We start from the raw sequence: 27,719 nt of genomic DNA on the forward strand, positions 1-27,719 counted from the left end.
CACATTCTTCGTGTGTATTTAACTCTTGAGGACAGAATTAATCTTAATAAAGTCATCTGTTACTTGTGTTATGCTGTTTGACTAGACTGGTTTTACTGCAAAGCAAAAAGGAATATAAATCTGATTTGACCCTTAAAATCAGCAGGTGGTAACTGAGCAGTCAATTTGAAAGCATATTTCTGCCCTCAACATGCCTTTCATCTAGGTATAAACAATCACACGAGGAAAGGTAAGTAAGTATGGTTAAAAAGCAAGTTTCGATAAATGCTGGAGAGTTCAAAGAGTAAAGAGTGACCCCTCCCCAAAGGAGGAGGAAGATGTGCATTTTAAACTGGCCCCACAGTCTCATCAGGAGACCAATTTTGCTCCTAACATAAAAACAGATAATTCCAATTAATGAAGGATCAGAGCTACTTCTCAAGTCCCAGTGTTTCTCAAACTTAAGAGATCGGGGAAGAAGGGAGGTGAATGCAATTCCTTCAGGTATGTACACATTCTTTCTAAGACTACTTTTAGAATTTTTTTTTCAATGTAACCAAAAAATTAATAAAAGTATTAATTTTATCGTCTAGGTTACAATCATCTAGGTTACAATCACAAAACAGAGCTTCCAGGGCCTATGTTTGCCTTTGTTCTTAAGAACAAATTCCTGACAAGTAGTCAAGTAGTATCTGAACTGCGATAAACTAATGAAAAAAGAATAGAAAAAGTTTTCTTTTAATGACGTTTCTCAGAAGAGAACACTGGCTGTCATAGAGAAAAAGGGGTGGGGCAATTACCTCATCACCTGACAACATCAAAGAACCATCACCATAGCAAAACATTTTCATCTTCCATATTAAATTGTTAACATTAGTGTAACTGACTTTGCAGCCTTATTAATATTTAATTTGCAAATTTGCAATTTGTATTAAAATGTGTATTTGGATATGTACTATCATATTTACAATTTTTAAAGAGCTATAAACTAAAGACCTTAGTCAGTATCAGTGTCTTTTGTTTTTTTTTCCTTGAAACAATTTATATTATACTCAAGTTTGAAAAACACAGCCGAATCAACTACCATGCTAGCCAACAACACTGTGTAAAACAAGCATCTCTTGGATTTTGTATTTGGCAAGCACTTAACTTTCCATTTTTACTACAAGCTGATATACAAAAGAGTTATATATCTTTACACTTCAGTAAGAGCCTTTACTCCCCTGGTCCACATTATGGTTCAATCTAAAGTAAAATACATAACATTTTAACATATAACAGACTTCTCTTCTTTTTTATTTTATTTTATTTATTTATTTATTTTTGATCTCTCTTCTTTTCATTACCTGACAGAAGGGGCAAAGTATGCCAATTTGTCCTCCATTAGTGTAAGGTTGTTTAGAAATTATACATATACAGTTAGAGCATTGAATTATTCCAAACAGGTAATTACTAATCTATTTGTAATTCATTCATAAAATCACAGCATTTCCTTTGCTGCTATGTATTTCATTGTTCATTTATATGACTGTCATTGGTTCCAAACTGAAGAAGTTCCAAATTAAAGGATATTAGGGTTATATTAATGAAAAAAATTAAAATATTCCTTTCATTTAACTCAAAAATATATCTATCATTAGGTTCCAATTTTGGTTAGCTAGTTTCAAAAGACATTAAAGGTATAATACTAAACTACCTTAAATATTAATAAGAAAGCATGGAAACAGCTCACTTTAAGAACAATACTGAATAAATTTATGAGATTAAAATGAGTAACACAATACAAAATATACTATGTGACTATTATTGCAGACAAGGTAAACTATCTTGAAAGCTCACTATACTTTTCCTTTATTTATTGAAAGACAACCAAAAATGTGTTAAATTCATGCAAAAAGTAATTCAAGCAAAGAAAGTCGAAAGACTCTTTTATTCAGAGACCTAAAAAAAAAAAAAAACCAGATAATATCATTATTACTCAGCATTAAAAATACAGGAACCCATACACCCTAGATGTGATTATTATACACTGAATACCTGTATCAAAATATAATATCTCAGGCTGTGCACAGTGGCTCATGCCTATAATTCCAGCACTTTGAGAACCCAAGGTGGGCACATCACTGGAGGTCAAGAGTTCTAGACCAGCCTGGCCAGCATGGTGAAACCCCATCTCTAGTAAAAATACAAAAAAGTAGCCAGGCGTGATAGTAGGCACTTATACTCCCAGCTACTTCGGAGGTTGAGGCTCAAGAATTGCTTGAACCCAGGAGGCAGGGGTTGCAGAGAGCCGAGATGGCACCACTGCACTCCAGCCTGGGTGACAGAGTGAGACTCTGACTCAAACAAACAAACAAACAAACAAAATATATATATATAAAATATCTCCTGCATATAACTACATCTACTATGTACCCATAAAAATTAAATATTAAAAAAAATTCAGGAAAAGAAAGTTACTCAATTCAATTCTTTTGAAACAGTTGTATTAAGGATAGATAAGATAGATAGATAAGATAGATACTGAAGCAGGAGTTATTTCTTCACATTCATTCAGTATCACATACTAATGGCAGAAAACTACCATACTTCATGGTTACTTCTAAAGTTAACACCACCTGAGTGCAGTGGCTCACGCCTGTAATTCCAGCACTTTCAGAGGCTGAGATGGGAGAATAGCTTGAGCTTAGGAGTTCAAGACCATCCGGGGCAACATAGCAAGACCCTGTCTCTACGAAAATGTAAAAAAATTAGCTGGGCATGGTAAGACATGACTGTAGTCTCAGCTACTCGGGAAGTTTCAACAGGAGGATCACTTGAGCCCAGGTGTTCGAGGATACAGTAAACTGTGATGACGCCACTGCACTACAGCCTGGGCAACACAGCGAGACTCTGTCTCCAAAATAAGGAAAAAAGTCAGCATTAAAACCTTTAAGTGTATTTGTTACAATACAAGTTTTACTATTTAAAATATATACTTAAAAATGCATTATTGGGCAAGTAAAAAATAAACTCGATTCCCTTGAGGTAATTACCCAAGTAGCACAATACAAAAAAATATATAATCTCCAAATCATTGTATGAACATTTTCTTTGAGTTAAGCAAAAATTTATCGAGTCCCTATTCCGTACCAGAAACGTCCCTATGCTCTAGAGACGTAAAGATCAAAGACCATCCCAATACCAAAAGGGCTCAGTCTATTAACTTGCCAATAAACCTAAGAATTCACTTTGAAAAAATAAAATTATCAAAGTACTACTCATATTTCTTTGAAAGAAACAGCCTACATTAACCAAAAATGAATAAAAATTGATAAGCTCCTGTTCATTGAGTACTTTTTAGAAAACACCTATCAGCAAAGCTATGGGTTATGAAGTCTCCATCTAACTCAGGTTCTCATTCATGGAAAAAAATAGGTGTATCCTGAAATATGAAGAAAGCGAACATGTTTGAAGAGCTGATAGAAATCACACATTTGTCATTTTGAGTAAATATTTTGATAGATTAATATATAATTATCACATGATAGTTAACATATATACCCATACTGCTTAAATATGTAATCTGTTCAAACTAACAGATTTCCACTTACTTTCTTATGACTTCTAAGCACTGAAGGTGTAACAAAGGCCTTATTACATAGCTCACACCTATACTTCTTGTGTCTTTCATGAACCACCTGGACATGAACGTTTAATGTATCCTTCCTCTTAAAGGTAGCATCGCAGTGATGGCACTTGAAAGTCCTCTCACCTTAGAAACAAAGAGAAACATTTAAGAAGCAATAGCAGGGTCCTATTGATTTCCTCCCATGTATGCCAGACTTAGTTGCTTTCTCCAAAACGCTGGCTTTGTAGCTCTAAGAATGTAACTTTTTTTTTTTTTTTACAACAAATTTCAGTTCCATTATCTGCTAATTCACTGTGTGACCAGGCCGAAGTCCTTTCATCTTACATCTTCAGTCTTCTTAACTGGAAAATGTGGGGACTGAATTAGCAAAATTCTCAAAGTTACCATGAACATTTTTAAAAAGTATGCACTTCTGCAGCAGGGGCTGGGATTTGAGGTAAATAGATTCCAGTGACACAAGGCCTCTGTCAAGCAAGGTGAGTTGCCTTTGGGCCCCTCCCAAAGTCGCCTCAAATCCCACCACTGTCCCTATGACCTCCTGTGAATAGATAATAGGTGGAACTGGATCATAGGTAGAGAGCTGAGGAGGAAAACTCCTGAGGGCAGAGGGTGTGCATCAGAGCTCAGGCCCTCCCATTCTGGGAGGGGGAAAGGGTTATAATGCCCCTGCTTCCTCAGTACTGACTCAGGAACCTGGACTGGAGGCTCCCTGATTCAGTCCTTGGGCAGTTGTAAAAAGTCTCCAAGGCTTTGAGGGATGGGGGTCTTTCAGAGAGGAATTAAATTGGGATAGGAAGATGAAGACTAGCAGCCACCCTAGGTATTTCACTTTCTTCTCATTATCCAGCCTGGGGCTGAGGGGAAAACAACCTCAGAAACTACATATAGAAATCTTACGGTACTTTCTAACTTTCATATAATGCTATTTTTATAGTTCTTCTTAACACATAGGCCTAAGTTTCAGTGGCCATTTTAAATACAATTACAGCCATGAATGTCCGCAATTAGAACACAATGTTTAATAACAATACAGTATAAAATGTATGTAGTATGCGACTATATAAACAAGACAGACTAGTATTTGAATATAATTTCCTTTTTTAGAAAACTGTCATATTAGCATAGATTCCCATATTGTATTGATAACAAGGCAAAATTAAGAATAATTAAATTTCTATATCTAAGTAAGAGATTATCTCAATTTTAGCCAAGCTCTTCTAAATTCCTTCCACCATAACCAGCACCAAATTTAGCAATGTAAAGACCCTATTATTTTTTTACATGAAAGGAAGGAAGAAAGGAAGGATGGAGGGAGGGGCAAAAAGAAGGAGAAAAGGAAAAGAAAAATTACCTTCTCTTTGTCTTTCTAAATAGAATTATCCCTCTCTAACTTAAAGTCTCTTAGAGTCCTGTTGACATTTAATGTCTGAAACAAAGTCACATCCATACAATGCATGAACTGTGTGGATTCTGAGAGCTTTGTTTATTTGTGCGTTTTTGTTGCAGAGTACTATTTTTGTAAACTATCTTTATTCTTTTCGTTTCATTTAAACATTCTGTTTGTACAAGATGTATAATCAGTGATAGCATAAGGAAATATCAATTGATATAAGACTGTAAACATTAATGTTAATATCAAATCTATTCAGGTACTGAAAGAGATGTTTTTATAAAACTTCTAAGATTGCTCCTATCAAAGCATTTTCATTAAACTACCAAGTGAACTAAAATGTTGGTCCCTGTACAAAATCTCATCAAGCTATAGCAAGGAAGTCCTTACCTTCCTTCTTTCATACTTTAATTGCAGATTTCTTTGTGTTAAATTTATAAGAATTTTTCCCTATCTTAGTACGTACAAGCTAGCCAGCAACTTGCCTTTTGGTTTTCAGCATATTGGGAAATAGCAATAATTCCCAAAATTATTACAAGTTATTCTTCACATTTTGAGCCAGAAAGCTGATGTAAATTTCTAACAACAGCTTTCATATTTTAAAGTTAAATAAATGGGTTTTAATTTTCATATTGTATAAGACAAGGCCTAGTATTTTGTCCTATTTTAGCCATTTCTGGTGTTCCCATTCTTTTCACTAATTGATGTCTAACTTTATTTCCCTTAAATAACTCATTTACTCACTCAATTATCAAAGTTGATTTTCCTGGCCAAATGTCATGATGCAGCTTCATAAAACCTGTGATTAATGTGCTGATCAACATCATATTAAATACATACTCCACAGCACAGTCTACACATAGTCACTTTAATCCTATTTTCTCAAGTGAATGAGAACCAAAAAACTGAAAGCAAAGGTGGTAGATTACTTCTGTTAAGAATTCCTTGCTGTCATTAGAAATAAAATTGCATCATTCCCAAGCAAAATTTCCCAAGCATCAAGTCAAATTTAGCCATATTTCTTTTCTTTTTTTTTTTTTTTTGAGACGGAGTCTGGCTCTGTCGCCCAGGCTGGAGTGCAGTGGCCGGATCTCAGCTCACTGCAAGCTCCGCCTCCCAGGTTCCCGCCATTCTCCTGCCTCAGCCTCCCGAGTAGCTGGGACTACAGGCGCCCGCCACCGCGCCCGGCTAGTTTTTTTGTATTTTTTTTTTTTTTAAGTAGAGACGGGGTTTCACCGTGTTAGCCAGGATGGTCTCGATCTCCTGACCTCGTGATCCGCCCGTCTCGGCCTCCCAAAGTGCTGGGATTACAGGCTTGAGCCACCGCGCCCGGCCAAATTTAGCCATATTTCAATAGCGTGAATGAGGTTTACTTGTCCAAATCTCTATTCTAACATTCATTCATCTCATAACAGTTATTTTTCTAAATCAAACTGGTAATGAAATAGAAATTCCTGCAATTGCACAACAAATTTTATTTTTAAACACATTCTTTTTAATAAGAAAAATGGTAAGTTGTGCTAATAACTTCTTTAGACCTATAAGCTGAATGTAGAACGGCCTGAGAGCATATCATTACCTTTTTTTAACAGGAAGCAGATTGCATTTCATCAGAATCATTACCACTCAATACTTATTTTAAGAAAACTTAGTATCTTTATTATTTTGCATTTTGAACACTTGACCAGAGAAAATTTCTCCAAGATATTGCCTCTGTATAACCAACTGTCAAAATTAATTATTTTTTCTTTCCTCAAGAATATTAAAAATTTAAGCTGCAGTAGGAACTTAATGTGTATAGAGGATTTTCTACTGATTAAGCTAATTAAATTAAAAGTAAGAAGAGTAAATATTATCCACGGTACACAATTTTTCCGTTAATTTTAGATATAGTACTGTAGTAAGTTTCTGGCTACTTCAGCGTCTAAACAGAGAATCCACTTTAAAACTCAGCTTGGCAATAACATGTTTTTTCAATAAAGTGATATCCTTTAGTGATATAACTGGACATTCTGTGGTGTTATAAAAAGAGCTCTGAGTGGAGGCGTTAGACTTTTATGGTGCATATGTATGAAACTTAATCAGAAAGAAAAAGAATGCAACTTCAAAAAGAAGAAATCTGAGACAGTAGCAAGTAGGAAATGCACCTCAAGGTGTGTATGTATAAAATTACTGCAAAAGAAAAAAATTGCCGTTGACAAAAGAAGAAATCTCAGGCAGTGGTAAGTAGGAAAAGCACCAATCAGGGACCTGTTTGCTACTCCTTGCACTGTGAAATCTTGAGTATGTCATGGTGCTTCAGAGGTTCAATATTTTGTATCCCCCTCAAATTAAGGTGTCAGATTAGATGTGCACTCTGATCCTTTTCAACTGGAAAAGTTTGTGAACTCATAAAACGATGCCACATATCTCCATATTTTAAAGAGTCTGACATGTTTTCTTAATCATTATATTTGAAAGGAAACAAAATCATGTTTCAAAACAAAATTCAAAGATATCTTCCTGAATATGGAATACGCTTTTATATACAAACTTTAAATAATGGGAAGAAATTATATAAAATAAAATATCTCATAAAATAATTAATATTACTGTGGAAAAATAAAGCAAATCTAAAGGGAAAAAAGGTGAAAGGCAGAATTTTCGGTCTTTCTTACATTTAAAGTCAGATTATATAAATACTTACAGGCACACTTTTGGGATGTCTACATTCTCAAAGGTTATAAGAACGAAGTATGAGATAATTCCTTATGTTCTCAACTGCCTGAATCATGACTTACTGTTATGTATTAGCAGGTGTCTCTGCAAAGAAAATGGGGTCCGAAACAAAGCTTTACATTCTTCACATTGGAACGGTCTCTCCTCAGAGTGGGTCTGCAGAGGAAAGATACTGAGTCAGGAGGATCTAGAATCAACCAGTCATTACAATGGATGAGTGGAAGTTGGATTCATGATGCGAAAGACGAAAGAAGGGAAGGTGGACGGTATCTGTTTCTTCCAGTGCCATTCTTCCACCATAAAATTGTAAAGACAAATGTGCTGCGTTTGCAAAAGGAAAAATCACTTTCAAATGCTCACATTAATTATTAATTTGATAAACAGTAAAAACAATTATTCCTATTATCTCAAACTGCTAATCTGAATACACACTGAGATTTCTCAGCGCCGACTTTGCAGTGAAACTGTGTGTACTTTCTCTGAGAACTAAGCCTCCTCTATCACTGGCCAGGCTTTTACTCTGCTGGTACAACATTTGCAATATACATAAAAGAAATTATTAAAAGAGAAATTGTTTTCACACTTTTCTCTCAGCTTCGCTGAATCAATTCAAATAATTTTAGTCCTAGGTGCTGTTTTTCCCTAAATTACACTACAGCACTTACATTATAATTAACCCTAATTAACATTCATTAAATATTTAATTTGTGTCAAATGCTATTCTAAACACTTTACCTAAATCATTTCTCTTAATTACAACAGTAACTGGATTAATAAAACACTATACTGACTCCAGTTTACAAGTGATAAAACTAAGGCTCAAAAAGTTGCAGTAACTTGTGAAGGTCAAACAGCAGAGATTCCCCAAACAATATTAAGCACCCAGGTACATAAGAAACAAAAATATACTGATAAACAAGAAACAATGAAAAACCACTAACTAGATCTAAAATTCAAAAACAAAACCAAAACAAAACAGCAAACACTGCTCACTCCACCTCTTTTACATTACACATCAGTATAAACCCATTTGGTACAAATCAGCAAATAAAATCTTATTCTACTATAGATGGCATGATAGTAAGTCTCATAAATGCTAAAAAAAATTAAAAATTAAACTATTATCTCATATTACATAAAACAAATCATATAACTGATGGGTTTTTATAATACATATGACATAAAAACAAAAAAGGTAATTTTTAAAAAGTCACTTTATTCACAGCCTATTAATTTATATATTTTCTTAGTTTAGTGAACATAATATTAAAGATACAAAGATACCCTATTAGCATAATGTTGGTGAGAAAGACATTTTCATGTTTGGTTTTAGTTGTGAAAGATATAGAGAAAGCATGAAAGAACAGATATTTAAGATTAGTCAGGATAAATTACAGATAATCCAATGTGCTATTTAGCCAAAGAAATTAAAATGACAGCACGGAAATACATAGATCAACAAAACAGAAAAACAAGTAGGTTTCTTGAATTACATAAAACACATGAACATTTAGTACAGGAAAAATATGGCATTTAAAATTGGTGGAAAATAGAGTAGAAAGTTTAGTAAATGGCTTTGAGGCAAATGTTCAGATATTCAGGAAAAAGTAATGCTGGATCTACTACTCACCTCTTACAATAAGATAAATTGCAAATCAATTCAGGTATTTTTCTTAAAATGAAGAATAACACTTTAAATGTACTAGAAGAAAAACTGAGTAAATTTTTAAATTACTTTTGAATCTGGAAAGGCTTTCTAAGCAAGGTAGAAAACCAGACATTAAAATGACAGAAATAAATAAACTTAAAGCTGCAAAGCAAAAATCTTTGATGACCAAACAAATATCTGCAACATAAAACAAAAGTGTAATGTTGCTAATGTAAGAAGTTATGGCATATAAATAAGAAAAGATGAAAATGGACAAAAGGACTCCCTTCCAAATAACACTCCTAAAATTTCATTCATCATTTTATTTTGTGCCAGGTCTACGCTATGCATTTCATGCCTCTACTAGCAAGTCCTATTTTAGATGCTGAGCATATAGCCACGAACCAAAGACAACATCCCTGCTATCACGAAGCTTTTACACTAGCAGAGGAGAAGGACAATAAACAAATGAAAAAGTATGTACTATATTAGGAAGAGATAAATGTGATGGAGAAAAATTAAGCAAGAACGAAGATAGCAAATGTTTCAGAGAATGGGGTAGCAATTTTAAATATGTGGTCAAGAAAATTCTAGCTGAGAAGTGACCTATGAGATAAGATCTGATGGATATGAGGGAGCAAGGGTGGGTATTTGAGCGACCTAGGCAGGAAACATCATGGAAGCCAACACGGTTGGAGCCATGTGAAAGAGGCAGAGAAGTGGGGAGATGCAGTCAGAAGAATGGGAGAAGTAGAGGAGGAGAAGCAAATGGTGTGTGGCCTGGCTGGCCCATGCAGGAATTTTGTCTTTTATTCTGAGAGAGATGTAACTTTCTGCAGGATTTGGAGCAGATGAGGGACACAATTCACCTGACATTTAACAGGATGCCATGACGGCTGTGTTGACAACAAAATGTAGGGGAAAACAGAAAGCAGAGAAGCAACAGCAATGCAGCAGGAGAGAGATCATTCGAGCTTATCCAGGGTGGTAGCCACAGATGTGAAGAGAAGTAGTAGTGTTCTAAATATCTTCTGAAAGTGAACAGGTTTTGAGAAGGTACCTGGATACGAAGCATGAGACACAAAAAGAAGGAGGCAAGCATGACTCCAAGATTTGTGATCTGGGCAATGCAATGATGGATTAGCCATTAACAGATATTCAGAAGAGCGGCAAGAAACAAGTTTGAGTAAAACATCAGGGGTTCCATTTTGGACAAGTTCAAATAAATATTATGAGACGTCTAGCATTACAGGTACTGGAATATTTCAAGTCTGGATTATAAGGTACAAGATGGAGATGTCAGATTACATATGGTATCAATATTTAAAGCCATAAATATGATAAAAGAATAAAAAATGAAAAATAAAGATACTATCTGTGATTAATCAGACTGCCAAAGATGAAGATGATGGATATCATTCAGTGTCGACTAAAGAGTAAAAACAGGCAATCTCAGATACTGTAATTGGGAATAAAAATTAAAAAAAAAAAAAAAATTTTCTGGGTAACAATGTGGTTCTATGTACCAAAATGACAAATGTGCACATCCCTTGACTAACCAATTCCCTTTATAGAACTAAATCTGACAAATTCTTGCACAAAATACTTGTTTTCAAATAAAAGGAAAATTCCTAAATGCCCATAAAATGATATAAACTTGGTTAACTAAATTGTAGTAGATGTGATAATTATATACTTATTTTCTTAGATATGAAAAGTCATGCATATCATACTTTAGGTGTCAAAAGCAGAGTGCAAAACATAATATATAGAATACCATTTAAGCCGCTTACATATACGCACATAGAATGGAGTCTAGGAAGACATTCTACAAAACATTAAGGAGGGTTTTTTATAGGAAAGAGAGTGATATTTGACAGAATGTTTGCTTTCTTCTTTATACCTTTCTTTGATGCTTGGATTTTCCACACTAAGTAGATAGCATTATCATAAGAAGGTAGAAACTATTTTGTTTTTAGAGTATCCAGGCTGGAATACAGGGATTGCTCCCGTTCTTCTAAAAACGCTATATTCCTGCCTAATTCATTTTTTCTATTTCCAAATCTAGGATATAACAACTTGTGAACCTTAGTTGCTTGATTATGAAAGAACTTGGGACAGCATAATGCCTTTTAACTATGTTCAACCAAAGCCACAACATCTAGATATTGGCCTAAAAGTCAATGATATATTTTAAGTGGTAAGATGTCTGTGCATAGCCAGGTGAATAAATACTTTTGACAAAAAGGATGCCAATGCTACCATCTGAGTTGGGATGGCAGAGAACCCATGTATTCAATCAACTGGAAGACACTGAGAAGCCACCTCATTTAAGTAAGGCATAGTAAGATGCTCAAATGTTGCACATAGAGAGCTTCTGTCTCCAAGATATATTTCACAAGTATCAGATGAAATTAAGCTTTTTTAAAGGTGTCTTATCCTTCAATTTTTCACCTCTAAAGAATGCCAAACTTTTCACTGATTTATTGATCAAATGATCCTTAATAACCCCATGATGTTCTGTAGAACATCCCATTTGTATGCTAAGTCACTGATGACACCAACAACTGCCAGTATAACAAATGAATGAGGACTATGAAATATATCTTTTTATATACCAACTCTTTTGCAGACATAAAAAATACATAAAATGTGTTGCACTATTTACAACACCTACTAGAATGTCTCAAAAATGTTTCAGAAGGTTTCTACCATAATGTACATTAATTACCAGATTAATACATTTCTAGCCACACCGATCAAATATTAATTCCATGAGAATAAAATGAAATTAAGGATCATTTACAATTAAAAACTATACTACTGACTATCAACAATATGTATTACTCCATGGTAAAAGTATTTCTTAGTAATGGTATTTCTTCTTTTGGGTATGTGCAAACCAATAAAACTACCTTAAAATTAGAAGAAACAACTAAAGATCAAATAAATTTGGAGAAAATATTCTAGAGGTATGTTTGCTAGAATGATTACTTTTAAAGAGTTTTATTATTGAAGTCTCAGGCTTCATGTCATAGTACATTACCGTCCCAGTGGGCCACACAATAACGCTAAAGCTACATAAAATGTATGTCATCTGGATGTTTACAAGGTCTGTAGATTAAATTTTTACTGTCAAATTTATAACTGGCTTCTTGAAAAGTACTCCTCCTCACAAAAATAAATTGAAACTGGAGAGATATTGAAGAAGTCAGTGTCTTTAAGCTCAGTACAGAAATGGGGAGCTCACACCACATAGAGAAGTTAAGGGCATGAAATTTAGGTGATGTTCCTACATAACCATAGCCTTGCAGAGCCAAGTCCAACCTTCCCACTGCTTCAAAGAGACAATTCCATCAGTACAAAGCCACAATGCCAGGGAATCAACTACTGAGTCCCCACAACCCTGATTAGGGCAAAGGGAAGTTGCTAATAACCATAGACTTTCAGATGAAGCTATAGAAGGTAGCGACACAGATTCCAAGTCAGGAAACTTTCCCCTCGACAACACTGGTAAGAACCGTATCTCATGTCTCTAATTAAGGATGCTTCTCACAAACACTGCTTTGAACAAACACATGACCTCCCAGGCTGACTGACTTGACCATTAATTGAAAACTTAAGCCTTTTTACAAGTTAAGCCTTTTTACAACAGCTACCACTTATTACAGCTAACGTACAGCATGCAGAACAGGTGTATTCTCTCTTCTACAAGATAGCTCCTTAAACAGATGGAAATAACAAACATGTGGCTTCACAGAACTATCCAGATAACATACACCTGTAGCTTCACTCATGAAGATATAGTTTTCACACTCATCACAGTTATTGTACAGGAGAATTTTCTGCATAAAAATAGGCAGCCTAATATTAACAACTCATGTGTAACAACTCATAGCAACTATACTAGCTCCTCTACTAGATAACTTGTTTTCTAGGCAGGATGGCTAAAGAAATTGGTAATTTTTTTATTGAGATTTATGTACCATCCATTAAGAAATACATAAAGATTCCTAAAGTTCAAAGATACAAACAAGGGAGCAATTTTAGTCCTATGAAAAAAATCACGTTCTGTAAATATTAAAGTTAGTTCCTGAATAGGAAATAGTTTTCTATATAACATAAATCTGTAGAATTTTTACAGATACTAAAATGGTAATAGGATTTCAAATATTTGGTGAATATTGGGTCAGGCAAGATAAATAAAACAGATGGATGGATAGATAGACTTAGCCAAATGTGGTGGTGTGCACCACTTGGGAGGCTGAGGTGGAAGACTGCTTAAGCCTGGGAGGCAGAGGCTGCAGTGAGTCAAGATCATGCCATTGCATTCTAGCCTGGGTGATGGGGCAAGACTCTGCCAAAAAAAAACAAAACAAACAAACAAACAAACAAAAAACAGAAAAACACATACACACACACACACACACAATTTTACTCATCACTGATAAAATGTAATGAGAATCACTTTTTAATTCTCAGACTGAAAATAAAAGACTAACAAAATTAAATGTTGGTGAAGAGTAAAGGGGCACTTTTATATACTGTTAAGAGAAAGTAGAGCTTTTCAGAAGGCAATGGGTAGGAACATCTAAATATAAAGTAGACTTCCTATTTGACCCAGAAATTCCACATGAGATCTATGCACAGAAATACTCTTAGTTAAAAAGTTTTATGTAAGAGGATGTTCACTACACTATTGTTCAAAATAGCAGTGGTTACAAAAAAAATGAGTAGATTTATATGAACCAATATAAACATCCCTCCAAATCATATGTTAAGGCAAAGAAGTAGGTTCCTGAATGATACATATGTGTCATAGTCCCAGTTAGTTTTAAATATACTTATCTCCCCGATGGGCAGCTGGAACTCTGTTCTTCTCCAAACTCACCTAAAAGAGCTTCCTCTTACACAAAAACATTAGTGCGAAATGCAAACCTTACTAAAGATTTTACAAGAGATATGAAGGAGGTGCCTTCTATGATAGAATACTTCACTTGAAAACTTTCTGTCTGATCTAATACTTTGAAATCTCTTCTCAGTCTCAGAACACTGAGTGACATCTCATTCTCTCTTTTCCATCCCAATGCCCACCTTTTCCAATTCTGACCCTCACCCTCTGGCTCTGCCACCCAATCACCACCAACTCTCACTGCTATGGACTCAATGTTTGTATCCCACCAAAATTCACATGTTGCGTCTTAACCCCCAATGTGATGGTATTAGGAGATGGGGCCTCTAGGAAGTAATTAGGCTCTAAGGGTGGACCCTTTGTGAACTGGATTAGTGCCCTTAGAAGAGATAGGAGAGCTTGCATTCCCTCTTTCTCCCTCATGTGAGGATGCATGAAGATAGCCATCTGCAAACCAGGAAGTGGGCCCTCACTAGATACTAGATTTGCCAGCACCTCGATCTTACATTATCTAGCCTCCAGAACGGTGAGAAATAAGTGTTTGTTGTTTAAACCACCCAGCCCAAGGTATTTTGTTATAGCAGCTTAAACTGAAGACACCATCTCATCTCTAATCTTCTATGTGCAAACCCATTACAATCTGTGACCTAAAGTATATCAAAGGCATTGTAATAAACATAAAAATTGTGTTTTCCTCAGTCTACAAAATATCCTCCAGTTAGGATCATTGGCCTTCATATATAGGTACATGTGGTAATAATTAACAAATACTTTGTACAAATAATGTGTACAGTTTTTACTATATTGAGGAAAGTCACTCCACTGGTGCGGGGACTAAAACCATGGCAGACAGGAGAAGGTAGCTGTTGGGAAGGTTCGCAACACGAGTTCCAAAACTGATTACCAGACATGCATGTATGATTTTAAAGTTATTTTCATAAGATATCTACTATAAAAGCAAGAAATATTGGAACCCCTGTATACTGTTGGTTGAAATGTAAATTAGCATATCCATTATAGAAAACAGTATGGAAGTTTCTGAAAAAGTTAAAAACAGGACTACCACAGCAGTCCCACTTCTGGTTACATCTTCGAAGAAAGTGAAATCAGTTTGTCAAAGAGACACTTATGCTTTCATGTTCGTAATGTAACAGCCAGGAAATAAAAACAACCTAAGAGTCCATTGACAGATGAATGGATACAGAAAATGTGGTATATAGACACAATGGAATATTATTCAGCCTTAAAAAAGAAAGAAATCCTGTCCTTTTTGGCAACATTCATGAACATGGAGGACATTATGATAAGTGAAAGAAGCCAGACACAGAAAGACAAATACTGCATGATCTCACTTACATGTGGAATCTAAAAAGGCCGAACACACAGAAGCAGAGAGTAGAACGGTGGATGCCAGGAACTAGGGGTAGAGGTGAAGGGGCAGGGGAAAGGAGGAATGGGAAGATGTTGGTCAAGGGATACAAAGTTTCAGTTACACAGGATAAGTAAGTTCTAGAGATGTATATTACAGCAGGGGGTCCCCAACCCTGCTACAGCACGGTTACCCAACCTCACAATAGCAGCCCATAGCCTGTTAGGAACCAGGCCACACAGCAGGAAGTGAATGGCGGGCAAGTAAGTGAAGCTTCTTCTGTATTTACAGCCACTCCTCATCACTCACATTATCGCCTGAGCTCCACCTCCTGTCAGATCAGTGGCGACATTAGATTCTCACAGGAGCACGAATCCTATTGTGAACTGCGCACACAAGGGATCTAGGTTGCACGCTCCTTATGAGAATCTAATGCCTGATGATCTGTCACTGTCTCTCATCACCCTTAGATGGGACCATCTAGTTGCAGGAAAACAAGCTGAAGGATCCCACTGATTCTACATTATGGTGAGTTGTATAATTATTTCATTACATTTTACAATGTAATAATAATAGAAATAAAGTGCATAATAAATGTAATGCACTTGAATCATCCTGAAACCATCCCCCTGCCCAACACTGGTCCATGGAAAAACTGTCTTCCACGAAACTGGTCCCTGGCATCAAGAAAGTTGGGGACCGCTGTAGTATATCATTGTGGCTACATTTAGTAATTATGCATTGTATACTTGAAGATTGCTAAGAAAGTAGATCTTCATTTTATTTATTTATTTTAATTGACACATAAAAATTGTATCTATATGGTGTATGACATGATGTTTAGTGAAATGGCTAAATCAAGCTAATTAACATATCCATTATTTCACATGCTTATCCTTTTTTTGTAGTGAGAACACTTAAAATTAACAGAGTAGATTTTGGATATTTTCACTACAAAAAAGATAACATGTGTGACTAATGAATATATTAATTGGGTGGTAATCATTTCACAATATGTGTGTGTGTATATATATATATAAACATTACATTGTATACCATAAACATATACAAATTTCACTCATTATGCTTCAATAAAGAAAAAATATAAGTAAAAAATATTGTTTTAAATTGTACATTGCTATCTCATCATCCACTTAAGAAAAAGAACAATTAAAATAGGGCAAGCAATTTGCCATTAGCTAAATAAACTTTGGATAATGATCTATATCTGTGGTTTCTTCTGTCAGACTCAAATCCTGCATGTCCCTCATAACGTGCGCAGCTCATTGTGAATGTGCTTCTAGCATAAAAAGATAGGTGATTTTCTACGATATAGCAACACCTTAAATGAATGGGTACTACCTGCAGCATCACTGAAGAGTAACCTGATGCAAAAGCTGAAGGAAAGAGTGGCTGGGCTCTAACTGTTGAGTGAATATCACTCAGTCTCCAAGATGACATCTTTCCAGGAAATTTTCAAGAACTTTTTTTTTTTGCTATGTTAAACTTACACCATATGTTTTGGTTTTAGATTCTAATCCATGATATTTTTAGGGAGAAACTTGTTACTTTCTTTAAGGTCTAATAAAATCTATACCAGGCAAAGAGTGAACTGTATTGCCTTTTAAATAGTTTGACTATGACCAAATAAATAATTCTGACTCCAAAATCTAACACACATACACACATAAACACACAAACACATGTATTACTCTATATTTTCTATTCTATTTTTTTGTTGTTGTTGTTTTTAAGATGGAGTTTCGCTCTGTCGCCAGGCTGGAGTAGCGCAATCTTGGCTCACTGCAACCTTCACCTCCCGGTTGCAAGTGATTCTCCTGCCTCAGCCTTCTAAGTAAGTAGCTGGGACTACAGGTGAGCACCACCACACCCGGCTAATTTTTTTGTATTTTTAGTAGAGATGGCATTTTGCCACGTTGGCCAGGCTGATCTAGAACTCCTGACCTCAGGGGATCTGCCCACCTCGTCCTCCCAAAGTGCTGGGATTACAGGCATAAGCCACTACATCCAGCCTTCTATTCTATTTTTTAATGGCCAGTCATCACTCAGTAAATCGATTTCAAGACCTACAGAGCAGTCATGGCCCAGAATTTGAAAAAGACTTGATGAGACATTAAGGCCCAATGGAATTATTCCAGGAGAAGTTGTGACTAGATTTCCTCATAAGCCTCTAAAGTTTCATCCCTGGAAGCCTATGTAAAGGGTCAGGAAAAAAGATCATTTATTTGAATAGACACACACCTGTCCCCCAGGAGCTTGTTTGTGACTTCATCAGGGCAAAACCCCTCCATACTCACTTCCGTCATCAAGCAAGTAGTGCCAGCTCTAGGATCCAAGATGGTTCAGTACGTCTAAACATGTATCCTACAGCAGGAGGCGGGAAGCACTGTACAACTTACCCACATTTTGCTTTACATTATATTTGACAGGGAACACAATGGAGAGTGAAGACTAACTGAATGGTTTCTATCTCCTCTGGCTCTGAAACGCTGGTTCAATTGTGATTTAAAGAATCAAAGTAAATTTGAATCAAGATCAACGAGTTTTTTTAGCCAGATCCTAAAATACAACTGTAATTCAGATCAAATGATTGTCAGAAAAAAATGGAGAAGAAAAAGTAACCTATTAAACCCACATAACTGGCAAGATGATGAAATAAATGAGTAACTAAATTTTCAAAATAAAAACCACCCCTTTAAAATTTCTCTATATGCTGGCCAGGCGCTGTGGCTCTCGCCTATAATCCCAGCATTTTGGGAGGCCAAGGCAGGTGGACTGCTTGAGGTCAGGAGTTTTGGACCAGCCTCGCCAATATGGTGAAACCCTGTCTCTATTAAAAATATAAAAATTAGCCAGGCATGGTGGCACACACCTGTAGTCCCAGCTACTTGGAAGGCTGAGACTCAAGAATCACTTGAACCTGGGAGGCAGAGATTGCAGTGAGCCAAGACTGCACCACCACACTCCAGCCTGAGTGACAGAGTGAGACTCTATTTCAAAGAATAAAAATAAATAAAATTTATCTATATGCTATCATAATCACAATGAAAAATAATATTCCATTTTTCAAGCAAGTCTGAATGTTAAAAAAGAACCAACCCAAAATAACTCAAATAAGTATAATAAAATATATATAATATACTCAAAAAAGAAAAGAATAATTAATTAATTTAAAGTAATAACCCTCAAGCATACTAAAAGATAAAGATCACACTGACTCTTAAGGTTTTTTTCTGATTTCTGTGGCATAGCCTTACTTTTATGTTTCCCAACTAGCCATTAATGATTATGATGGAAGGAAAGGTTGATCTTCTGTTTTTACATGATTCTTGGAGACTATTTCAGGTATTTTCATGTAACAATGCCAAATATATGCTAGGATCATAACACAGTAAGAAATACATTTGTCTAGTGCAGAAGGATTGAATGTGCTTTCCAGTTTGGAAATTATAGGCACCATTGTTTCTATGCTTCCCAAGACATCATTATTACTTTTACATGATTTATGGCTTAAAGCATGAGAGATGGTGCAAAGATCCTGTGCCAAATTCCCATATGGCATATAACATGAGCCAAACTGTGAAAAACTCATAAATGTGGATAGATCAGTTTCATCAAAGAAAGGAGTAAGAGAGTTCCAGAGACTAAACAGGAACTAGCCAGATAATTTTTTATAGTCATGTAATTCCAAAGCAGCAGTAATGAACACAGTCCTGCCCCGAATGTACAATGCTTGAGGTAAACATAAAGATGGTAAGGAAGAAATTAGGCAGAGATGACTTAAGACACTATAATCAACAGTTTATTCTTTGGTAAATCTGCCGTTTTCTTTCTCTTTTTGGACTAAAGTTGAAATTGATATCATAATTTTTAAATGATTTCAAAAGAGATAAAATGAAGTCTTCAGAAGTATCCCATAAATATTATAATAATTACAATCCTCACGGAGCATAATAACTGAAAAATATGAACAAATTATTTTTAAAAGATCATATACATGTTATTTAACAGCATGCTATAATACATCAACTAAAATCAATTAGCAAATATTTTGTATATCACAAAATGTTTTTTCATGCATTTCTAAAATGTTGAATATCTTTGGACAAATTTCCTGAATTCAATTCAAGCATGATGTATTATCTACATGATACATTCTGAAACAAGAACTTGAGCAAAGGTAAAGTATAAGAAATGTAAACCAAAATCAACAGAAGAAACTAGGACATTATATTAATAACTTGAGGAGAAAGAGAAAGGTAGAGAGATCACACAGAAGGCAGGCAAATAGTTAGTTGTTTCAGGCATGGTTAATGCAGATAAAAGGATAAAAAGCTGGAGAAGTAGGCTGAGGTCATGATGTAGAGAACTCTGAATGACAGGTGAAGGTGTACATACTATTACATATGTAGGCACTGGCAATCTACTTTTAATATTAGAGTATGAGAGTGATATACCAGAGTGATGCTTTGGGATGAGCTGCCTTGTAGGATGGATTGCAGCAGGAAGTGATAAGCCTAATTAGATGAGTATTAAAGGAATCCAGAGGAGAAATAATCAGGATGTTGGAATGGTAAAGGAAGGGATGACTGTGAAAGTGATGAGATAATGTAAAGGGTAGAGTCTTTACATTTGGTTTCTAATTTTATAAAGGGACCAATGCTGAATAAAGAGACTAGGATAATGATATGCTTCTGTCATTAAGAGAAAGAGGAAACTCCAAAAGAGAAGCTATCTCGGGCAAAGAGAATGAAAAAACCATTCTGGGGCATGCTGAATTCATTATGTCGAAAAGATGCCCAGTTATAAATGTGAGTCTGAAACTTGGGATTAAAGAAAATAAATCATTTGGAATTCATCAGTATGGTGTTGATAGCAGAAGTCATGGATGTAGTTGACATTTCTTAAGGAGAGAGAACACAGAAGAGGTTCACAGGCAAAGGATCCAGAATAACCTCCTGAGGGGAAAGGAAGTCAAAAACGTTCAGAGAAATTGGCAAAAGACCTAGCAGAGCATACAAGGATCCCAAGGATGAAGGGAATTTTAAAAAGCTAATGTAATAAAAAGCATCAAAGTTTATGGAAAGAAGGAAAAGAATAAAGACTTTGCGATTAGTAAATCCCATAAAATTAATCTAATAGCTTTGTTAAGAAAAACTAGGCACTCTGCTTATAAGGACAGTTTCAAAAGAGAATGAAAGACAGAAAGGAGGTTGTGAGGGTTTATGGCCCAGGTGAGTGATCTTCTCTAGTTGTTGCATTATATACAGTAGGCCCCAGATGTACAAAAGCTTCATCAAAAGATAAAAATCACACCAGCAAATTCATAAAAATAATAATATTAATAAGCTTTTACCTTCTTATGATTCTTGTAAACATTTCTGTGGGCAAATCCCTTTCCACAAAGTTTGCATTTGTAAGGTTTGTCTTCACTGTGTATTACTTTGTGAGCACCCACTTGATCAAGCCTCTTGAAAGACTTATTACAAATCTCGCAATTATAGGGTCGTTTTTCTATTAAAAAAAATGAGTGGAGACAATCTCATATTGATATAAAGGTAAAGCATAAAAGAGAAAACACCCTTACCTTATATGGCTTCTCATGGTAAGTAAACTAAAGCATGGTCAAACAACTAAAAAACATCTACCATCCATATAATAGACACATAAATGTGTCTATTCCCAAATGAAACATGAGCTTGTTCTCTTACAGATGTATTTTGAATTTTTAAAGTAGCATAGATATAAAGAAAAGGTTTAAATTCAAGGAAGGAATCCTATTTCCAGATGAAAACCATGCTGATATGTGAGAGTTTAAATCAGGGTCAGGGCCCCGAATGCAGAAAGTGACCTGACAGGGATGTAGGTAAAGAACAGAGCTGCCTCCCCACTGGGGCCACAGAGGCCTCATGAAGGCAGAGGTTCCAATGCTCAGCAGGAACCAGACATTTAGATTGGTATGTAAAATCCATATTTATGCAATATCCATATAACATTGATACCTAAATAAAAAATATACAATATGAATCAAGTAAAGCTTACCTAAAAGATAATAGGTTTTGATCTGATTTTAATTTACTAAAATATTCATATGTATCAACAATGTGCATATTCAAAAACATTCTGACTTCAATCGCCTCAAATTATAGATATCTTAAACACTAGAGACTCCACAAAGTAAATATTATTTTCAGAGCTGAATTTTTAAATTTGCATTAGTAAAACAGACCTATTCCTAAGACTTGCTTAAATGAAACTACCGCTTTAAAAACTTACATACTCAAAATGTATTTATAGATTTCTTACTAACATTTATTAGTAACTTAGCTAGAATGTAAAAGTATCTAGAAATACAAGAATTAAAATTTTTGAAATGCTCATCATCACTGGCCATCAGAGAAATGCAAATCAAAACCACAATGAGACACCATCTCACACCAGTTAGAATGGCGATCATTCAAAAGTCAGGAAACAACAGGTGCTGGAGAGGATGTGGAGAAATAGGAACACTTTTACACTGTTGGTGGGATTGTAAACTAGTTCAACCATTATGGAAAACAGTATGGCGATTCCTCAAGGATCTAGAACTAGATGTACCATATGACCCAGCCATCCCATTACTGGGGATATACCCAAAGGATTATAAATTATGCTGCTATAAAGACACATGCACACGTATGTTTATTGCAGCACTATTCACAATAGCAAAGACTTGGAATCAACCCAAATGTCCATCAGTGACAGATTGGATTAAGAAAATGTGGCACATATACACCATGGAATACTATGCAGCCATAAAAAAGGATGAGTTTGCGTCCTTTGTAGGGACATGGATGCAGCTGGAAACCATCATTCTTAGCAAACTATCACAAGAACAGAAAACCAAACACTGCATGTTCTCACTGATAGGTGGGAACTGAACAATGAGATCACTTGGACTCAGGAAGGGGAACATCACACACCGGGGCCTATCATGGGGAGGGGGGAGGGGGGAGGGATTGCATTGGGAGTTATACCTGATGTAAATGACGAGTTGATGGGTGCAGTAGACCAACATGGCACAAGTATACATATGTAACAAACCTGCACGTTATGCACATGTACCCTACAACTTAAAGTATAATAATAATAAATAAATTAAAAAAAAAAAAATTTTGAATATCTACTAAATATCAGACACTATGCTAGCACAGTACCTAAATGATCTCATTTAATCTTCACAGCTAATATGAAAGGTAGGCATCAGTATCCCATTTCACAAACGAAGAATAAAGAAACTGAGGCTCAAGGAGGACTAAGTGACAAATTACATGGTGATTCTGAAGATCTTCAATATCATCTACTCTAAGCACCTTTGCTCGGTAAATAAACTGAGGTCTAGAGTATAAAGTAACCTGTTCAGAATCACATGACTAGTAAATGTCCAAAGTCGAATTTATAGCTAAGGCCCCTGATTACCACTCTTATAGTTTATAAAAGTGACAATGTAATTCTTTTGTAATGATATCACTATAAACAAAAAAAGTATATAGTTTACCTGAGTGGGTGATCATATGACGTTTTAGCTGATTGGCTGAAATAAATTTCTTCATACATTCTTGACAATCAAATATCTCATGAATCTGCAAAAGATTAAATAGGCAGTTAAAAACTGTCAAAGCCTAGTAAATTACACAGCTCTCAAGCAAAAGTGTAAACATGTGAACAGCTGCTACTGCAATACCCAAACTATATATTATAGTTCAGCCCTAATTAGTTCACACTAACCTATATACACTGAAAATGCAATGGACATAAGTTAACTAATAAAAAATATCATTTGAGACATAATATTCATAGTCCTTAAAAGTATAATACAGCTGTCCTATTTAGTACATATTAAATTTATACTCTGTAATAAAATTATACCTAATATATAATAACTCTTCTGTTATGCACAAATTTAGACTTGGAAATATGTAGCATGCAGTTAATAATATTCCCTTTACAGTAGCCAACAATATTTTAAACTTAAATGTACATAGTACAGAGAGCAACATTAATTACAGTAAAAGATCAGAAAATACAGGATTCTGAAAAGCATTTAGTACACAATAAAAGTTTCAAATGAGCCAGATGCAGTGGCTCACATTTGTAATCCCAGCACTTTCGGAGGCCAAGGCAAGAGGATTGCTTGAGCCCAGGAGTTCGAGACCAGCCTGGACAACAAAGTGAGACCTCGTCCCTACAAAAAAACTTTTTTTAAATAGCCAGGTGTGGTGGCATATGTCTGTGGTCCCAGCTGCACAGGAGGCTGAAGCAGGATGATTGTTTGAATCTGGGAAGTTGAGGCTTCAGTGAGCTGGGTTCATACTATTGCATTTCAGCGTGAGTGACAGAGTGAGACTCTGTCTCAAAAAAAAGAAAAAAAGTCTCACATGATAGGAGGACCACAATTTTTAAAATGAGGAAATCTAGTCAAAGGATCCAAAGTAGCAGACATGCAGGATGAATAACTCTAAAGATCTAATGTTACAATTGATAATAGCGTATTATATTCTGGATTTTTGCTAAGTGAGTAGATTATAGTTGCTCTTGCCACAGGAGGTAAAATGGGTAACTATGTGAGATAATGCATACATTAATTTATTTCACTAAAATAATCATTTTAACTATATGTGTATCTCATGACATTATGTTGTATAACTTAAACATACAGATAAAATATATTTTAAAACCACAATAAGGGGGGATATAACTTTTGTAAACAATTGGCTAATATAAATATTAAAATTGAATATTAAATTAGCTATTTCCCTCCCAGACACTAACATAGAGAAACTGGATAGGTGGTATGAAAAGTAGAAGTCTAGTTTTTCAGAAACAATGTATTCAATTCTAAAAGAAATATATTACATATCATATCAGATTAGAAATGTTGATCATCCCAGTGAACAGCAGCATCACACTATGTTGTTGAATACTCAGAAATGGTTGTGGTGAAGTCATGTTTTTGTCTGAACCTCATTAAAGGTCCAGCTCACAATACTAAACCCCAGAGAAGTAAAGGCCCTTGTGCAAGAAGCCAAGACAGTGTCTCTGCAGAATAACTAGGAACAACGGTGCAGAGTGAAAGATCTAGGCAAAAGTCCCTGAACTGGTACAGCACATGAGTAATGAGTGGAGGACTCGGCTGGCCCCTGATAAATGGTTCTCTTGATCTAAATGGCCATAGAAGGCCTCAAGGCAGGGAAACAGATGCTGGGGCAAGGCTGACAGATCCCAGGCCTGCAGCCCACGGCTTAATTCAATACCCAAGCACGTGGCAGGTCGAAGGCTGCCAACCGGCCTCTGTTTCTGTCAGGTCTGACTCTTGGTGAGTCATTAAATTCAGTTATGTAAAGCAGGGGAAAAGTAGAGAAACAAGGCAGAAGCCAAAATATGCCATTCCACAAGAGTCTGACTTATCTCTCCTACTTAGATCCAATGGCATCTATGAGGGGATATCTGGAATCCAAAGAGTTCCTTTAGAAAGCACAGGGGATCTGTATGACTGCCTGCACAAGCGTTTGCAATGCTAGTGCCCCACAGCACACAAGAAAAACTTCCAGCCTGAGGCATGTTAAAGGCAGCATCTTCTATCATCAAAGACTTTCACAGTGGCTTCAGTGAAACATCTATGTTTGAGGACCAATGATATGATTCGTAATGTTTATTTAAAGACAGTAAAAGCAGATTTATATTCTTAAACTCTATGTTTCTGTAATATATAATATATAATTTTATAATGACAAGATACTCTAAAGAGATGTCATACCTTCTGAGTCATATACAAATGAAAAGTTTTGTTTTCATTTTTAATGTTAAATTTCTATTGATATATAAAATTATAAAAATTATTCATCCATATATAAAATGGAAATTGTTAAATGAAACACTGTTCATTTGTTTCATTTTTAGGTGAAATATTGTTCACTTCTCAATTCTCATGGCTTCAACGTGAAACACTTTTCAAGGTTGAATTGAACTGATATTCCCAAAATTATAAAGGGAACATCTACTATACATTAAAGCATTTTTGCATTGACTATCTCATTTATAGTGAAAAATTCAAGCCAAAGCTATTTTCAAAATTCCTTAAAATGCTTAATAAAAAGATCATACTTAAAGTGAAAATGACAAGTAATACTATTTAATTATGCCAGATGCTAAATAAAGTATATTTTTATGAGATTTTATAAAATTTACAGTATACCAATTTGGAGGGTAATATTTTAAAATTTGAACTCTAAAATTATTTTCAAGAAGAATCATAATATACCTTATCATTATATGAAATAATATACAGTAATTTAAGATACAAGACCATACTATAATTTGGCATTGTCAGAAAGCATCATCTACTGGCAAGGTGAAATACTGTGACCAAACTCTATGAGATGTTAGACACTCTCAACTATAAGAAAAGTTGCGGCCAGGCGCGGTGGCTGAAGCCTGTAATCCCAGCACTTTGGGAGGCCGAGACGGGCGGATCACAAGGTCAGGAGATCGAGACCATCCTGGCGAACACAGTGAAACCCTGTCTCTACTAAAAAAATACAAAAAACTAGCCGGGCGAGGTGGCGGGCGCCTGTAGTCCCAGCTACTTGGGAGGCTGAGGCAGGAGAATGGCATAAACCCAGGAGGCGGAGCTTGCAGTGAGCTGAGATCCAGCCACAGCACTCCAGCCTGGGTGACAGAGCAAGACTCCGTCTCAACAAATAAATAAATAAATAAATAAATAAAAGTTGCAACTGGAGTCAATAAAAGTTGCCTATGGATTCGGAAAGGCTGAATAGTGAAGGACTATGGCTGAAATGGAGGAAGGGCTGCACTGAGCTAGCAACTTACTAACATTCTGCAAAGACCACTCAGGAGGCATGAGTTATAGTTTCTACATTCCATTACCATCACATAGCAGTTTCTGATGCCTGATGATCTGTCACCGTCTCCCATCACCCCCAAACCATCTCGTTACAAGAGAACAGGTTCAGGGCTCTCACTGATTCTATATTATGCTGAGTTGTATAATTATTTCATTAAACATTATAATATAATAATAATAGAAATAAAGTATACAATAAATGTAATGTGCTTGAATCATCCTAAAACCACCTCTCCCCACCCCCTGGTCCTTGGAAAACTTGCCTTCCAGGAAAGTGGTCCCTAGTACCAAGAAGGTTGGGAACCATTTCTCTATTTGGTAAAATAGCTTAAATTTCAACTTCTAAGATTTAAATGGGTCAGAAAAATAAATCATAGAATTATAAAAGAGGATGCTTAGAAGATATCTATTCCAGCAGACTTAATTGTTTTGTCTCTTCAAAAGATTAACTGCTTCAGTCATAAGGGTTCTGCTTCAGAAGCCATAAGGGTGATGGGGAAGGAGGAAAAAGGACCTATAAAAGGGTCCTCTGGATTGGCATTCTGTGCAAAACTTCTTTTAAAAGCAGTCTCAGTGCCCATTTTAGCAGCATTGAAATTGGAATGTAACAAAGAAGATTAGCATGGCCTCTGCACAAGGAGGACACACAAATTCATAAAGCATTCCATATCTCTAAACAATCTAAAAAGACTGCCACTTGAAAACTGAAAACCAAAGAAAAGTAGTTTCATGGTACATAGAGAACAAACAAACAAGAGAATACTGATCAATTCAGTGTCCCGTTTTATAAATGAGAGAAGAAAGGCCTAATGTTACACGGAAGGTTGGTGACAGAAAAAGAAACCCATTACCCTGATTCCTGGTCTGGTGCTTGTCCTATTATTTCTCCTTAAGGATCAAAATCACTAAACATACAAGATATAACCTTAGTCATACCAACACAATAATTTAGCTACCTCACATGTTATAAGTTAAATCCACAGCACATGGTTGAAGCTACTGGATTAAAAATCATATAAATTTTAAGTCCTGTCAAATTACTTTGTAATACTTCTGTATATAAACAGAGATAAAAATTCATTTTACAAACCATAACAAAAGTAAAATTTTATTTTCACGAATACCATCTCCTTCCCTTTTCTTTTCTC

General features: G+C 35.5%; 1 protein-coding gene and 1 non-coding gene across 4 annotated transcripts in view; one reads left to right on the forward strand and one right to left on the reverse strand.

Annotated features, from left to right (window-relative positions):
* Positions 1–27,719, reverse strand: part of PRDM5 (PR/SET domain 5) — a 225,474-nt gene that overhangs the window by 82,641 nt on the left and 115,114 nt on the right. For all 3 annotated transcript variants that reach the window (XM_025386762.1, XM_025386764.1, XM_025386763.1), the window contains 4 exons: positions 23,206–23,290; positions 21,025–21,182; positions 7,781–7,874; positions 3,573–3,733 (listed from right to left, as the gene is read on the reverse strand). In XM_025386762.1, the coding sequence (XP_025242547.1) occupies positions 3,573–3,733; positions 7,781–7,874; positions 21,025–21,182; positions 23,206–23,290 (498 nt within the window). The remainder of the gene's footprint in view (positions 1–3,572; positions 3,734–7,780; positions 7,875–21,024; positions 21,183–23,205; positions 23,291–27,719) is intronic.
* Positions 27,141–27,245, forward strand: LOC112625560. The gene has a single exon (XR_003119650.1). It is a non-coding gene; the product is annotated as a U6 spliceosomal RNA (small nuclear RNA).

Source organism: Theropithecus gelada, chromosome 5, assembly GCF_003255815.1.
Source record: "Theropithecus gelada isolate Dixy chromosome 5, Tgel_1.0, whole genome shotgun sequence".
Taxonomy (NCBI): domain Eukaryota; kingdom Metazoa; phylum Chordata; class Mammalia; order Primates; family Cercopithecidae; genus Theropithecus; species Theropithecus gelada.